The following is an 18,110-nucleotide window of genomic DNA, read 5'->3' on the forward strand; positions in this document are numbered from 1 at the left end:
AGGCTCAGCCGCTAGTATTAATTTTAAAAATAAATATTGCTTTCATTTTTAAAAAGTACGAACTATTTATTGTATTGATAATAAACTAACAAATATTTAGCCATATATAAAATGTAAGGTTAATAATAGCTGTTTTCATGTTGACATTAGATTTAAAGAATAGAGGGGACATGGTTTAATTTACTGTATGTCACCGGTTTGAGGACCCTGTGCCGACTTTCAATTAGGTCTTTAGATACTAGCAAATTGCGTCGAAAATAATAACACAGCCAAGTTGCTACAAAATAACAATTTGCTAGCAGACTCAAAAGGTTCCCAACACTGGGGCCAGGTAGTTGCCTGGGTTATACACAATTTCTTATACATTTATTATGTTGACTTATAATAAAAGTTGACAAACAATTAGCGTAGAACAATTTGAACAATTTACTAATTTTTCACACAAATGATTGTTTTTCCCACAACTATTCCATCTCAGGGATCTTAATGGATAAGACAAAAGAAAACAAATTGATGTACATCCACAATAATGATACACATAATTAACTCATCTGTACATTACAATAAGTGGTTGAAACGATACTTAACTTATTTGACCAACCAATCAAAATTCAATGAAAGTCCTCAAAGTTGTTAAGCCAACTAATAAGAACGTTGGGCACTAATTTAATTAATAGTCCAATGTCCCCTCCCTCCCTCCCTGATTCCATCTTAATTTTATTTTATATATTTACACATACTATGTACTAAGCCCCGATTTGCATAGCTTAATGGATAAGTATATTGATACATTGTCTAACAATAAATTTTTTAAAAGCGAAGCTTTTCTATAATTAGGATCGGTCTGTCAGTACGTTTGTCCCTAACGGATAGCTCTTTTCATTATTTTAGACATGTTAAAATTGTCCTAACGACTTCAAACTTAGCAAAATAATTCCTATTAACTTTTTGACACCAAGTTTTTATATTATATGATGATTATATGATTTTTAAAATAATGATTCCTAGGACAACTTTGAAATAATATTTACAGTATTTTTTGAGCTGATTTGCGGTTCTTTTTATTGCAACTAAAAATTCACAAATCTTTTCCCCCGGTTTATTGGCCAATTTTAAAGGTAGGGCACAATTAAGCTTTCCTAAAGTAAATATGTGTGTTATATATTGCCAAATTCATTTATTACCCACTAAACATCCCCCTCTTTCGTTTTGAAACACGGAGTCAACTATTCCGCCAATTAAAATAAAAGTAACTGTGAAAATATCTATTTCTCGTATTCATCCGGTAGATAGGAACCGGTTCTCATCCATACGAAAAAAACTATGTCTAGCATCGTATTATATCCAACTTTCTACGAATATAAAAATGTACAATCATAAGATTAAAGATTTTCAATGCAATACACGATTTTTCAGCATGGCGAAGAACCGAATCCAGCTGATATTAATCGGTTTCGAAGCCAAGCTGGAAAATGTATTAATTACTAGAAAAAGTAGAAAAGCTACTGTGAAAATGCGACGAAACCCGCTACTTTGTTTTCTTTCCATGATCCTTTTTCTCATATGAAGTTGAATATCCACAAATATGCTCAATAGCAGTCAAATATCGGTTACACCTCCTTTATATATTAAAATTATTGGTTGAAAAGTTTGAACTAACCAACCAATCAAAAGTCATTAAAAGTACCTAAAATTTTTAAATAAATGAATAAGAACACTTAAATAAAATAACTTTGGGTACTAGTTTGATGAACAGTCCACCACCCCCCCCCCTCACTTTCCTGCTTTTTATCCCTCCTGTAGAGAGGTCAAACAAACAATTAGCTTAAAAACTCTCATTACTCTATTTTCCAAATGACATATTGACACCGTCTGCCCAAATATGCTAGGCGAAAAATATGCCATGGGAATATACAAAAACAAGGATGACAACATCCATAAAAGCGAAGCACTGAAACGGTAGGACAAACGGACATTAACACTTGTATAGTATCTGAACTGAAAAATTGGAACATAAATGTATAAATGTCGAATCAAAATTGTAGGTAAATTTGTTGAAAAACTGCTTAAAAACAGGATAATGTTTATGGACATACTTACATTTTTGGACTTGATTATAGAGTTGCTTCGCTTATAATATTGTTCTTTGTTGTCCCAGGAATCAATATACCAAAAATCAGATCAAACGGATAATTAAAACACTTGAAAATTTGTTTTTAAAAAAGTAGAAAAATCAACATGTTTAAAATGGACGTACGGACATTCTGGTAATGATTATAGAGTTGTTACGCTTTCTAAATCGTACCCAACTACTACAGGAATCATCATGCAAAGTTTGAAATCGATAGGACAAATCTAACATGCCTAAATTAACGAATAAAAGCTATCTATCTCGGACGGACGGACGTACGGACGGACGGACGGACCGACCCTAATTATAGAAAAGCTTCGCTTTTAAAAAGGATTACAACATCAAAAAAAGCGAAGCTTTAAAATCAGAAGGAAGGACAACATTAACTCTTGTAGAGTATCAGAAACGAATAAGCAGAACATTAATTTGAAGTGTTACAACGCTATCTTAATCGTACCTAGCTTTTATAGGAATGATCATGCAAAGTTGGAAATCGATAGAACATTTCTAACATGCCTTTATTAAAAAAAAAAGAGCTAACCTATACAGAAGAGCGGACGTACGGACGGACAGGCCGACTATGATTATAGAAAAGTTAGCGATTATTTACAAATCCGGGGAAACGTACAGACATGCCAAAATTTAATTATAGAGTAGCTCCGCTTCTACTAAAAAACAATCACTCCCAAATGAGTTGAAAAGTTATTAAAATTAGCAGAGTGGACTAATTTTCACAAAAATGTTTGGACAGTAAAGATGCAGGAAGTAGTATGTCATAATAGAGAACATATATACAAAGCAGAATCGCATTTTTCACTCTGAACAATTCTGTGAGGGAGGGGACATTGGACTGTAAATTACACCGGTACTTAAAGCTTTATAACCACGTTATCTTATTTGCTGGCACAGAAACTTTGATTGGTTGGTTTTAAACTAGTGTTATCCAAACTTTACAACAAATAACAGAAGGGGTAATCTTGTTTATTATCATTGAAGATATATATCAATTTACCGTCCATTGTTTTATCCATTAAGATCCCTTTATTATTAGCATTAATAATTGAAGAAAAGTTATAGGCAATAAAATTCCAGATATAAAAAGTAATTTAGAAAACTAAAAAACTTGAGCATGCTTATAAAAATTAAATTTTTTGAGGCATTTTCAATATTTTTTTGGACTAAACATAATTTTTCCCACATTTTTCACGGAACGGAAGTTTTTTTAGCGAACCAATAATTTTGAAATGTATCAACGGGGGGTTTGAAGTATTTTTAGTTTAAGTGTTTTTCTTTTAAGATATTTGAAATATTTTTACGTTTTCTTTATAGACAAGGACGAATTGATTTGTGTTCGAAGGCTGTGTAAAAAAACTTTTCTAATAGGAATAAGACAAATGACTATAAATTAATGCACATCCCCAATTATAATGCACAAAATTACCCCTTCAGTAGATTAAAGAAAGTTTTTGCTACCAGTGTGGAACCAACCAATCACAATCCAATAAAAATCCCCAAAGTTATATGACCTAATTCATAAAATGTCCAATATTTTCAGATGTGGTATCGGTCGGGCCGAATTCACTAAGCAGCCACCATCAAACCTCAGAAAATCAAACTTTTTCCACTTCATGGTTCAGTTTTATGACAGGTATATCATTTTTTTTTTAATTCAGTATTTTGAAATGTACGTTTACTTCCTGGTAAGGATTATAGGGCTGCTACGCATTCTAAATGGTTCCTAATTATTACAGAAACCATCTTCCAATGTTTTAAATTGATAGGACAATGGTAGCATGCTTTACAGTACAGAGGGACGGATGGATGTACAGACCCAAATTGTAGAAAAGCTTCGCTTTAAAAAAAATTAACTTAACTTTGAATTTTTTTTCAGTAACGCTCGAAACCGATTAATAACCGCTGGATTAGTATTGGTTTTCAGTCATACTGGAAAATGTTTAGCATCGTATTATATCAAGTTTTCTACTTATATTAATCATTAGATCAAGGCCAATTTTGTTAGCCCTTGCCCTCGGCATCTCGGGGCTAACAAAACTGGCTTTAAACTTTTGATTGTACATTATTATATACGTGGAAAGCTGTTTATAATACGATGCGATAAATAACTATTTTCTAGATCTGGGCAGCAGATTGAAATTGAGAGAACCAGTTTTATCGCCTTCTGTGACGAGAGTGAGGTAATATTTTTGCTACACTAGCTAACCACTGAACTGATATGGTTTTTCTTTACAATTCAACTTCTCATAGGTCATGGGAAATAGTTGCTATGCTACTTATAACTAAAATTATCCTTAGTTTATAGAAGAGAGAGAGGGGACAATGGGCTTTACATTACACTAGTCCCCAAAGTTTTATAATAACGCTTTCTTATTCATTAGCTTGACAACTTAGAGGACTTAAGTGAATTTTGATTGGTTTGTTCATTAAGTTGAGTGTCCAAACTTTTCAACAACTAATCTTAATCTACTTAAGGGGTAATTTTAAGCATCAACATTGGGGATGTACATCTATTTATCGGCCATTGTCTTATCCCTTTAGATTCCTGGGTTTATAGACCAATTTGTTAAGTCAAGTAGGGGGAAACATTGATTTCTAAATTATTATTACTTAATACCAATAACAGTTAGGGGTTAGTATTATGAAAAATAAATGTAGACATACAATTATATTTTAAAATAAATTTTGAAAACGTGGGTGGGTAGTTTTTTGTTTAGCTAAATTTAGGTTAGGTTGTATTGAGTACTTTAAAGCCGCGCAGAGTTTATGCATCGCTTGTTGAGGGGAGGGGGGGGGGGGAGGTGGGTATCATTGCTTAAACGGAACTTTGTGTGAAATCATCAATCTTTTTTATGAAACTTTTTCTATGTCCGTACAGACGGACGAACGGACGGCTGCTATTTATGATGATTTTACTCAGATTTAAGGGATTATAAAGTCATTATACTTATATGATCTTATAAAAATAATCAATTATTTCATTTTATAATATATCACAAATCTCTGGGGGTGCTTTCACTTCCCCACTTGTTCCAAAATTCTTAGCCATGCTGAAAAATCATGTATTGTATCATATTATTGACAATTTTAATCAAATAATAAAAAATTTCTTAAAATTAATTACTTTTTTGTTTATCTAAAACTTTAGATTAGACAATTATCGAAACAAAAATAGAAACAAATTACATGAATGTCGGACGGACGTACGGACAGACAGAACTCTAGATTTGCTGTGCAACCAATTATTCAATATGTAATTATTATACTCTGGTTAGAAATCATATTATTTACTAAGTATATTTGCGATTACTTTTATTTAATGAAATCTTCCAATTTTTAACATGTACAAAACGGCCTGCTTAATTGCTTCAAGATCCATGTCAGATCTATATAGGAAATAAATGTCTATAAACGAGCTCAAGTTTTCCAAGGAATATATGATCAAAACTCATAGTGCTCCAATAATCCATAATAAACTCTCATTGCCCAGAACGATAAGACCCATTATTTTACTTTATTAAAAATAAATTCATTTTTTTTCATTTCATGTTGCTATTTACCTTATATTGATGTATTTAATTTCTAATCATAAAAAAGAAAATTTAAATTTATAATATGATAAATTTAAGAAAACTATGTTTTAAAAGAATTCAATTGTGGCGACATTTTGTGTGTTCAAATATTAAACTAAAATTGTAATCATCATCATTAACCCTTTGGTGATGGTAATGTAAAGAAAAAAATATAATTTAAAAAAAATCTTTTAAAAATCATTTAAATTATTAAATATTTACTTTCTTTTAGATAGTAATGCCGGGTGAGGAAAATAGATTTATTGAGAAATAGATATGCATATAGAAAACTAGCCAATAGGGAGATAATTATATCGAGCCAACTCTAGTTATATAATAATATAACTTTATAATTGTTATTTCATTAAATACAGGGATCTAAAGGTATAAGACAATGGCCGAAAAATTGACGTACTCCCCCAATGATGATACACAAAATTACACCTTATATAGATTTAAATTAGTGGCTGAAAGCTTTCCGAAAAAATGAAAATGAAGTCGAGGTCCTGGACCAACAAAACTGTTATCAATTGTAAAAGTTTTATTTTACTATTCGTGGAAACAATACATGGTTTTTCAGTGTGGATGATTTACATAATTTATTTTTCAATATATTAATCCTTCTCTTAAGAACAAATGACTGTATTATATACTATGGTTATTGACAACATCATGCAACAAGAAAAAAAGGGATCTAAAGGGATAAGACAATGGCCGATAAATATATGTACATGCTCAATTATGAAACACAAAATAACTACTTCTGTAGATTAAAATTAGTGGTTGAAACGTTTGAACACTCAACTTTATGGATCAACAAATCTAAAGTCCACAAAGTTGTTAAGGCAATGAAAACGTTATTATAAAACATTGGGAACTAGTGTAATAAACAGCCCATTGTCCTCTCTCTCCCTCTGGTTAATACCTTTCATATATGATACATAGATTGATAATAAGTATCAGAGCAATAGATCTTTAAACCTAGATTTTCTTTCATTTTTTCGTTTTAAAACTAAAAAGGGCTGCCCCAAGAGGCCTATATATGTATGTATAAAGAAACAAAACAAAATGTATTTTAAAATTCTAAATTATCCATTTCTGAGATATTAAGCATCAGACTAACATAAATGTTGAACAGACGTGCAACCACACTAACTTATAGAGTATCTTTGTATCTATAACCAATATAAATACATTAATCAATAGCAGAAAAGTAAATAATGTTTACAGGAAATGTCTGAAGAAGGGATACTATCAAACGCCTTTTTTATATCTTATTTTCAAAATAATCCTATATCATAATGCAGTAAGTTGTTTGTATGTGTGTATATTTGTTTGGTAAGATCTTCTAAATAGCTCAAAGAAGATATTTTTTAAAAGTGAAATATTTGTAGTTAAATGCCTTTTGATAAAGTCAACCCCCCACAGGGCCCCCCCCCCCCCCTCCTAGTTTTAAAACATTAAAGTGAACAAACTTTTTGGAGGGTCATTTTTTTCTAGTGGTAATTTCTCTTGGGTGGGTGGGACGAAGCCCAATCTGTGTCACTTTTGAGCAAGACGATTTCAATATGACGTCATATAAAGGGAAAAGAAAAAGGGAAGGGGGGAAGAAAATATCTTCAAAAGAGATGGGAGAAAAGGGAATCGTCTTTCTCAAAAGTAGGACAGATTGGACTTCGTCGTGGGTGGTGGTACCATCCCTCGATATAGTTAAAAAACCTTCCCTGGTCCTATGAAAGCTTTACTGTAAAGGGGAACCATATAGGTTTAGACAAACAAACTCACATACACCCTGTTACTTTTTATATAAGTATGATTATTACATTAGTTAAATTGTAAAAAAATATATTATTATTAATTATCTATGTATATCTTGGTTTTTAAAGGTTTTACCTTTCAAACGCAACAACGCTAAAAAACCCAAATTTTTACAGGAAGGAGATCCACAGAACACGAACAATGGAATCAAATACAAGCTGCAGCTGTTGTACGCCAATGGAGTGCGCCAGGAACAGGATATCTTTGTTAGACTTATTGATTCAGCAACAAAACAGGTATGTCAACACTGAATGGTACCCAAAGTTTTACAACAATATTATCTTATTAAAACATTGGGTACTTAATCGAATTTTGATTATTTCGTCAAAACATAGACTCGGCCATAAAACAAACACTGGTACCCAAAGTTTTACTACTTATTTGTTGTTTGAAAAACATTGGGTACTTTTATCGAATTTTGATTATTTCGTTTAAAACTAGATGTAACGTTAAAAATGTTAAAAAATATTTTTTATTGATTTTAAACAATTAATTTATGTACCTATTAAAAAATAATTTTTCCTAACCATTCCTCAAAACGTCAAAATAGATTTTTTTAGCATGAGCGCTTTCATAGATTAAATAAAGTATAGATATTGTAAATTGGTGATTTTTTTGTTTATTAAGATATTAAAAACTGCATTTTAACGCTAATTCTAACATGATACCGAAAAATAGATGAATAGGATAATTATATCAGATACAAAAATTGTGTAAAAAAGTTAAAAATGTTTTATTTGGACATACATAAATTCTGGTAACGATTATAGTGTTGCTACTATTTTTAAATCGTACCCAAGTATTACAGGAATCACCATACCTAGTTTTAAATCGATAGACCAATTATAACATGCATAAATTAACGGGAAAAGCTATCCTTTACAGATGAATAGACTGACCCTAATTATAGAAAGCTTTGCTATTAAAAAACTAATATTAATCTTTGTTAAATACCTCTATAAAATTTGATACCTATCAACACGACCATTGAGTCCAAGTTTTTTTGAGACATTTTTTGTCATTCAGTTATTTTAAACAATATAGACGTTTGATGGGGATATAAAAAATTGGTGTGTATTCGTTTCCGCACATTTATAATCCATATGAAAAAAGTAACATGATGTTTGTCCGTATATATGTGTGTCTATACCTAAGGATCTCGCTAATTCCTGAACTGACATGGTTTTCCTTTACAATGTAGCTTCGCAAAGTGCCTGGGAAGGTTTATATCTATTTTGGGATAGGTTACCTCCAATGAAAAATCTCCCCTAAAATAAATTACTTCCTCCCAAACTAAATTGGAAAATGGAGGGTAACGCCCCCCCCCCCCCCATCCAAAAAAAAGTGGAATTATATGCACACCCTAAAAAGTGGGCTGTCTGTCAGTTTAAACAATGCTTTATACTATATTTCATATTTATAGTATTTTTTTCACAAATTCCATATGTTATTTTTTATTACATTTTTTTGTTTAGGGGAGATATGGGGTTTTTAAAATTAATATCTCAAATTTCAGATTGTTTTTAAATAACTAATGATTTTTTAGCTCAAGCCATTATTGGGAGGGAGGGGACATTGGACTGTAAATTAAACAAATAATAACTACGTTTTCTTATTCCTTGGCTCAAAGGTACTTTTATTGAATTTTGACTGGTTGATTATACATTCATAATGTCAAAATCGTTTAACCAATAATATTAATATGTATGACTATGTATAAGGGGTAATTTTGTTTATCAAGAATAGCTACATACATCAATTTTTCGTCCGTTGTCTTATCCCTTAAAATCCCTGAGTTGTCATCATGCAGTCGATATTAGGTCAGCCATGATCACTTTTTATTAAAGCTATATAGTCGACATAAACACTTGAAGGGGAGGCAGAAAAAATCGCCTAAAACCATCCTAAGCCTAATCCAACATTAAAAAAGGTAAAAAAAAACCTATGTAAAGCTTTTATAAAATGAAGAAGCTATATCGCTTTATATTTTAGGATATAATGCAAGTCTAATAAAACATTTTCTTGGGGAAATATTCTTGTACATTATTGGCAGAGGGGGAGCAGAGCCCTTGATCCAAATTACTAGAAGCTGATCTAATTTATTGCTATGATAACATCTTATTTATCTCTAGCTACTTTCAGGGATTATAAGGGATAAGACAATGGAGGATAATTTGATGTACATGCTCAATAATGATAAACAAAATTCCCCCTTTATTGTAGACCGATATAATTTTTCAGAACCCCTCAATGAAGATGAAGTTAGAGACCCTAAAATTTTTAAGGCAACAAATAAGTTTACATTTTCTAAAACTTTAGGTACTAATGTAATTTACCTCTCCCTCCCTGATTATTATCAATATTTTTCACAAGAAGGGAGGATCCTTAAGGGGGGGGGGGGTATTCCCCTTATTTATTCCATATTGGGTAATAGTGTTCTTATATTTGTGCAAACTATCATATCTTTAGCAAAATTAAATTTTGCTACAAAAATTCGCTTATTTTTTCACAAGAGGGGAGGTTCTTTGCGGGGGAAGGGGGGTATTCCCCATATTTATTCCATATTGGGTAATTGTGTTCTTATATTTGTGTAAACTATCATATCTTTAGCAAAATTAAATTTTGCTACAAAAATTCGCTTATTTTTTCACAAGAGGGGAGGTTCTTTGCGGGGGAAGGAGGGTATTCCCCATATTTATTCCATATTGGGTAATTGTGTTCTTATATTTGTGTAAACTATCATATCTTTAGCAAAATTAAATTTTGCTACAAAAATTCGCTTCTTTTTTTTATCAAATAAGCAGCCATTTTAAAGATTCTAAAGAACATATACGCGAAAATATAAACTATAGTATACAATATAAAATAGCTATTTTATAGTTAACCCAAAAAGTTGCAAGAGTGTGAGCACTCCACCGCACGTGCTTATATATATTTTGTACAAGTTTGGGTAAACAAAACTTAATCCTTTAAATAAGTTATCCTTTCATATATAAATATATACAGGGAGGGAGGGGACATTGGGCTGTAAATTACACTAGTACCCAAGGTTTTATTACAACGTTGTCTGATTTGTTGTCTCTAAAACCAGTGTTTCGGAGCCGGAGCCGGGAGCAGCAACATTTTTGGTGGAGCCGGAGCCGTATTTTTCGTTAAAAACGGCTCCGGCTCCAGATTAGCTAAAAATGATTTTTAAAGTAATATTATTTCTATATAATTAACTGAAAAACTATTGTTACTTAACAAATAGACACACATCCTTCTACTTTTATATAGCTTTAATCAAATAAAAGCAAAATATCTTATATTATTTATTTCATTTTATCAAATTCAATAATGAACAAAAATGATATATTAATTTTACGGTAGGAGCCGGAGCCGCATCAAAATTATACGGCTCCGACACCCTGTCTAAAACTTAAACTAGTAATTCTTAAACCAATAATTTTCATCTATATACATATAGTAGAGGTAATTTTGTTTATAATTATTGGGGATGTATATCAGTAATTGTCTTATCCCTTAAGATCCCTGATATATATACATATCCCGCGGCCAGGCCCCTAACCCTTAGGGCTATGCCATATGGAATAAGCCTAAACCATCCTTCGATATTTTATAAAAAAAAAAAATCTGCTGTGGATGGTGTGTGTGTCTGGAGCCCACCTGAAAATGGACTAAAACCTTCACCTTCAAAATTTTCAGAGAGGGAGTGGACAATGGACTGTAAATTATTGCATCTTGATTGGGTTGTACGTTGTACAAGTAACAGCATTTAAACTTATCCACATATATTTTTCTACTTTTTTGGGTAATTACTCCATTCAAATTCTAAGATAACAAATTCTTCCTGAATGAATTATTCAGAGAGAAGGGGACATTTGGACTGTAATTTACTCTGGTACCCAAGGTTTTATAAATACTTCTACTTTGGGTACTTTTATTAAAACTTAATTTTTAAAAATAACTTTTCAACCAATAGATTTAATCCAAAAGAGGATGTATTTTTGTTTATCATCATTGGGGCTGTAAATTAAGAGAAATAAGTTTTCCGGAATTGTAATGTAGGGAGTAGATTTGAAATCTGCATCAAATTTTAAGGATTTTTTATAAAATTCTTTTTTTGTATAATTCTTTATCTAAAAGCGGAAATACAAATTAAGTTAATTAATTTTGGCATCTGTGATTGGTGGATTTAAAAAATCTGCGCTCTGATTGGATGTCGTACATCATTCAACCAATTAGAGCGCAGGTAGTTTAAAATCCACCTATCCTATTGGTCAAAATTAATTAACTTAAAATGTATTTTCGCTTTTAGATAAAGAATTTTACAAAAAACGAATTTTATAAAAAATCCTCAAAATTTGATGCAGATTTCAAATCTACTCCCTACATTAAAATTCCGGAAAACTTATATCTCTTACTGTAAATACATCTATTTATTCCCCATTGTCTTATCCTTTAAAATCCTTGTATGAATGTAATTAAAATCTTGACTTTCAACACCTTGGCAAAATCTTTATTGAAAGACATGACAAATGTCGATTTGCGATAATCAGGGATCTTAAGGGATAAGACAATGGAATATAAATTGATTTTACGTCTCTAATGATGATAAACAAATTACACCTTCAGTAGATTAATATTATTGGTTGAAATGTTTGGACACTGCAAATTTGGAACCAACTACTAACATTCTTATGACAATTTTTTTGACAACGAAAAATTTGATATGAAGGAAAAACTTTTTACCAGTGTCCCCTCCCTCCCTCGCGGCAATGAAACAATTCAGTTGATAAATTAGAGTTGTTTACTGCTAGTTAGTACACATCAATTAATATTAGATAAAAGCATCCAAAGTGTTTAAGCCAACGAATTAGAAAACGTATATTTAAACTATGAGTATCTGAAAAATTTTAAGACAGATGAAGAGACATCCAATTTAACAACAAAAAATAAGATTGACAACTCTAAATATTACCTCAAATATGAACTATTAGTATAAGAATTAATGATAGAATGAGCATATTTCATTCAAACTTAAGTCAACTGTGAACTCACTTTTTTGACATCTAACACTAACAAATCAATATGTATCATTTATACCAGGGATCTAAAGATATAAGACAATGCAATGGCCGAAAATTCATGTATATATACTCAAAGATGATGTACAAAATTACCCCTTTAGTAAATTACAATTAGTTACACCAATTTAGTTGACTATAATACACCCCCTCGATTTGGCTTAAGGGTGGTGTCTTCGCGCATCTCTTTGCACGCGGGACTGTCCCTACAACCCTGCTTTTTTTGTATTGAGCACGTTCAAGCGTTGACAGATTGAAAATAATTTGTCAATATTTCTATCAATATATTGAACTCTCTTTATACAATTACACATTTTTAACTAATGATCTATTAATTTTTTTCTGAACATTTTTCGGGACATTTTTGTTATGTTTACTAATTTCCAATACTACGGACATACAGACAGACTGACGAAGCAGCTTATAGTGCCTAAAAAATGACGTCATACAATACAAATGACCAATGAATTGATAGGCCAGTATACATTTTACCATAGACCAATTAAGATTTATAATTGCCTATCATTGATCATTTGTATTATATGACGTCATTTTTTATTAGGCACTATAAGCTGCTTCAAGACTGACCTTTTAATTAAGTGATTGTCCATTGTCTTATCCATTAAAATCTCTACTGAGGGGACACGTGTTATCTGTGATAATTTGTCATTTGAACACGGACAATTCGTCTAAATAAAATATATGGGATGCTTGCAGCCGGCTAAAATAACGATAACCCCCATCCCCTCCCCTCCTACAGGATTAACGAACTGACCAACAAATGAGTTCCATATTAGCAAGCTAAATTGACGAAAAATATTTTCCCTTGTCAATACATTCTACATATATTCATTTGAACATATAAAGATGTAATTCATGAACCCGCTTGTAATCAGATGGGCGATAGCTATGAGTTTCATCATAACTAAAGACGTTAAAAACCAAATGCTGCTCCTATTTAAGATGTATACCAGGGGAAGTTCCTTGGCCTATAAAGCTCTTTATTGTAAGAAAAAAAAACTTCAAATTTCATGCAATTAAAGTGCACATTTTTTCCTATTATGCGTCCCCGTTCCTTGATTTGTGGGGTGTTATGTAAATGAATTGTTTCCGGGAAGGATGGGGGGTGTTTATGATACTTCCTTTCCGGAACATTTTTACAGGGTGGAAGGGGGCATTGGGCTGAATATTAAACTAATCTCCAAAGTTTTATAACAACGTAATCTTATTTGTTGACTCAATAATTTTAAGGACTTTAATTGAATTTTGTTTTGTTAGTCAAAACTATTAACCTCCAAATTCCAACCAATATTTTTTTACCTACCGAAAGGGTAATTTTGTTTATCATAATTTGGAATGTATATCAATTCCATTGTCTTATCCCTAATGATCCCTGGTTTTAACCCCCCACACGGTAATAAAATAACAGTGATTTTAACATACTCTTTACTAGCAAAGCCATACAGATAAATCATGTATAGCATCGTATTACAGACAATTTTCCACGAAATATCAAATAAAAATCATAAATTAATGCCAGATTTGGCGTTAGCCAGTGCCTTCGGCCTCCTGTGCAAACTGGTTTTAATCTATAATTTTTTTTTAATTCTGCGGAAATCTGTCTATAATACGATGCGTTAAATAACTATTCTAAGAATGGATGAAGAACAAACGTGGATATTATAATATGGGAAAAATTGTCGTCAATTTAGCTTGCTAACATGAAACTCTTTTAATAGGTCAGTTCGTTCATTAAGTAAGAGGGGAGGGTAGATGGTAAAGGGGATGGAAGGAGGGAATCGTTATTTTAGCCCGCTACAAGCAACAATTTATCAGAGTACATGAAAATCTGGTACAACATCCAAGTAATATTATATCCATTAATCTAGGTTGTTGAATACGAGGGAAGCAACCACATCAAGAATCCAGAGATGCAACGCGTACTTCTCACACATGAGATTATCTGCAGGTATTGTCATTGAATAGTATTATAGACAGCTTTCCGCGAATATGATAAAAATAAAATATAAGATTAAACCCAGTTTTGGTGGCCCTGAGGAGCCAAAGGCCCGGGTTAACAAAACTGGTATTAATATTATAATTTTTGTTTTACTATTCGTAGAAAATTGTCTATGATACGATACGATTCATGATTTTTCAGTATAAATGAGAACTGGTTCTAATCCAGCGTATATTAATCGGAAGCCTCACTGTAAAAAAAAATGTTATCTATAACGTTTTGGAGTCAAAAAGAAACGTCATATTTTAATTTTAAGATTGATTTTTAAAACAAAATTTAAGCTGTGCTTCTATAAATATAATTTCTCATTTTAAAACAAAGGCATTTAAAATTAGGTTAAAACATTAACAAAAAATTCAATAGCTTTACAAAAAAAACTTTTATTTCTTTATTTAAATATTTCTAATGATATCCTATATACGATGGAACTTAATCTAAGTATTTTAATCAAAAGTTATCTTTTAAATTGGCTTTTTTTGTGAATATTTTTATCTAACATTGAAATAAACAAATATTAAATCAAAATTTGCCTATCTTTCATTTAAATGATAGAAATTTTAGAAACGCAGCAGCTCTATGCATAATTAGGGTATGAACGTCTGTAAAATTCCTTGTTTTAAGAAAGTCATATTCAGTGATTTATTAACAATACCTTCAGATTGATAAGGTACTTTTTGCTGGGCTTCCTATGAATTAGCTTATAGTGCCTAATAAAAAATGACGCCATACAATACAAATGATCAATGATAGGCCAGTCAACATTTTGTCTTTGGTCAATTTCAATGTATACTGGCCTATCATTGGTCATTTGTATTGTATGATGGCATTTTATATCAGGCACTTTAAGCTGCTTCCTACTTACGGATATTAGTGTTCTTGTTTAAATATAAATAGAATGAGCTAATTCCTTTTTGAAATAGAATATTCAAAAAGTTGAATTAAAAATGCATATGAAAAATCGATTTTATATCAGCTTTGTTTGAAATAAAGATAGATTATAGATAGATAGATATCCATTAGATAGATAGATAGGAAGACAAAAAGATAGAAAGATAGAAAGAAATATAGAAAGAAAGATAGAAAGAAAGATAGAAAGAAAGATAGAAAGAAAGATAGAAAGAAAGAAAGAAGGATAGAAAGATAGAAACAAAGATAGAAAGAAATATAGAAACAAAGATAGAAACAAAGATAGACAGAAACAAAGATAGACAGAAACAAAGATAGAAAGAAAGATAGAAAGAAAGATAGAAAGAAAGATAGATAGATAGATAGATAGATAAATAAAAAGGAGAAAGAGACGAAGGGTATTTGAAAGATCTAATAGAATACAAAATGAAAGGTTCAGTTTTAGCTCATTAATTATTTAGCAAGACAAAACATTTTTGCTGTTCATTCAAGGAAGGAAGGGGACAATATTTATTACACTAGTCCCCAAAGTTTTCTTATATGTTGACTTTACATCTTTGGGGACTTTATTGGTTTTTAATTGTATGGTTCATTAAGTTAAGTGTCAAATGTTTTAACCACGTATTGTAATCTACAGAAGGGGTAATTTTGTGTATCATCATTGAGGATGTATATTAATTTATCGGCCATTGTCTTATCCCTTTAGATCCCTGTGTTTTTTTAAAAATATTATATTCTGCTTAATGTTGTTATCCTTCTTAAAGGCGAAACTTTTCTATAGAAAGTTGCAGTCTGTTCGTACGTCTATCCGTAACGGTTGTTTCTTTTCGTTAATACAGATATGTTAAAATTGTCCTATCGATTTAAAACTTGGTGTAATAATTCTCATAAACATTTGTCCTTTGTTCTGATTATAGAGCTTCGCTTTTTATGGATGTTTTTCTTATTGTTGTACATTTTAATCGTTTTAAATTTTATATTATTTTTGAATTTTTTCAAGTCGTTGTTGTGAAAAGAAGAGTTGTGGCAACAGAAATGAAACCCCTTCGGATCCAGTGGTTTGTGACAGGTAATATTTTATCCAGTGTGGCTTTGAGACCGCAGGATTAGAACTGGTTCTCAGCCACACTGAAAAATCGTGTATAGCATTACAGAAAATTTTCTACGAATATGAAAATAAATTTCGTAAATCTAGTACCAGTTTTGTAAGCCCGGGCCTCTATTCCTTTGGGATTAACAAAACTGGTTTTAATCTTTTATTATGTTTCATTTTAATATCCGTGGAAAGCCGTCTATAGTACAATGCGATATATTTATATATATGGTATATTATAGGTTCTGAGTAGTAATCAAATTTAGATAAAACATTTAAATTTAAAACATATTTTTCTTTTGAAAAAAATTCTTTTTTAACTTAATTTAGTTCATTTTGATAAAGGAATCATAATGTAGAGAAGTAACAAAGATGACATTATCCATAAGTAGCAAAGTTAATAAGTAAAAAAATTATATATGGTATGGAAATCTAACTAGAAAACACATTTTTGAAATACGTAAAGACGGACATTTGAAAACATTGAGTAGCTTCGTCACTTTGAAAAAAGGTAAGTTAAGGGGAAAATAAAAGTCAGATAAGGTTCGTAAAAAAAAAGAATCCCCCCCACAAAAAAAATATCTTATTCTCTATGTGTTGCCTTCCCTTTTTATTTCTCTCCCACTTTCCTTATCTCCATTCCCCTAGCATCTCTCTCTCTCCCCTCGGAGAGATCTTAACTTGGCGGCAATTTTTGGCGGCAAAGTTTTGGTAACTTTTTATTTTTGGTTTTGAGGATTTTTTTTCGGACAAAATAACTTTAATTTTAATTTATTCATTTTTTTATTAAAAAATCGATGCTTAGAAAAAATTACTATGATATTTTTATCCATAAGTAATAATAAGCAATAACAATTCTTAAAAATGAAAGGAAAATCCAAAAACTTTTATGATATATAAGACACAATAAAAAGAAAAAAAATTAAATTAACCTTAATTTAAATACTCCAATCTCTGCTGTAAGCGTATTTGATGGAATGGCTTGTGGTAGTCAAAAATTTCGGAAGGACGTACATACATAACCAACACATGAATAGTGGCTTCGCTATCAATAAAAGAAATAAATATGAAAAAAAATATGACATTTAATTGGGAAAACGCGTGAAAACGTGGAAAATGATGTGAAAATTATACAGACTTAGCGAGGATAATGAATTTTCTAGTGTTGGATAACAACCATTCTTCACGCCCCATGCACCCCCCTCCATAAGGTCCGCCCCCCCTCCCCCGCCCAAATATAGTTAATGGAATCTAACCTACCCCGCCCCCAAGATGATGGTTAACAAATTTCTCAAGAATTGACATTTAGATCCTCAGAAATAATCCTAAGTAGCAAGCTTTTTTTGTCTGAAGCTAAAGTTTTTAATAACTATTGAACTTATCGAGTTCACCATTTTAAGGAAGCTTCTCACAGGTCCTAGGATGGTTTCAGGCTATTTCAATTTTAGATTTGATTCTTGGGATTTGT

General features: G+C 31.2%; 2 protein-coding genes across 3 annotated transcripts in view; one reads left to right on the plus strand and one right to left on the minus strand.

The window, feature by feature from the left end:
* LOC145304198 (transcription factor collier-like) overlaps positions 1-18,110 on the plus strand; it is a 34,108-nt gene that overhangs the window by 2,660 nt on the left and 13,338 nt on the right. For both annotated transcript variants that reach the window (XM_080146010.1, XM_080146009.1), the window contains exons 2-6: positions 3,687-3,779; positions 4,266-4,326; positions 7,653-7,772; positions 14,513-14,592; positions 16,550-16,618. In XM_080146010.1, the coding sequence (XP_080002136.1) occupies positions 3,687-3,779; positions 4,266-4,326; positions 7,653-7,772; positions 14,513-14,592; positions 16,550-16,618 (423 nt within the window). The remainder of the gene's footprint in view (positions 1-3,686; positions 3,780-4,265; positions 4,327-7,652; positions 7,773-14,512; positions 14,593-16,549; positions 16,619-18,110) is intronic.
* Positions 5,964-18,110, minus strand: part of LOC145304199 (hydroxypyruvate/pyruvate aldolase-like) — a 171,047-nt gene continuing 158,900 nt past the window's right edge. The window contains exon 13 of the mRNA XM_080146012.1: positions 5,964-5,999. The gene's annotated coding sequence lies outside the window, so the exon portion shown is untranslated. The remainder of the gene's footprint in view (positions 6,000-18,110) is intronic.

Source organism: Acartia tonsa, chromosome 13 (assembly GCF_053477335.1).
Source record: "Acartia tonsa isolate MP-2025a chromosome 13, ASM5347733v1, whole genome shotgun sequence".
Classification (NCBI taxonomy): Eukaryota; Metazoa; Arthropoda; class Copepoda; order Calanoida; family Acartiidae; genus Acartia; species Acartia tonsa.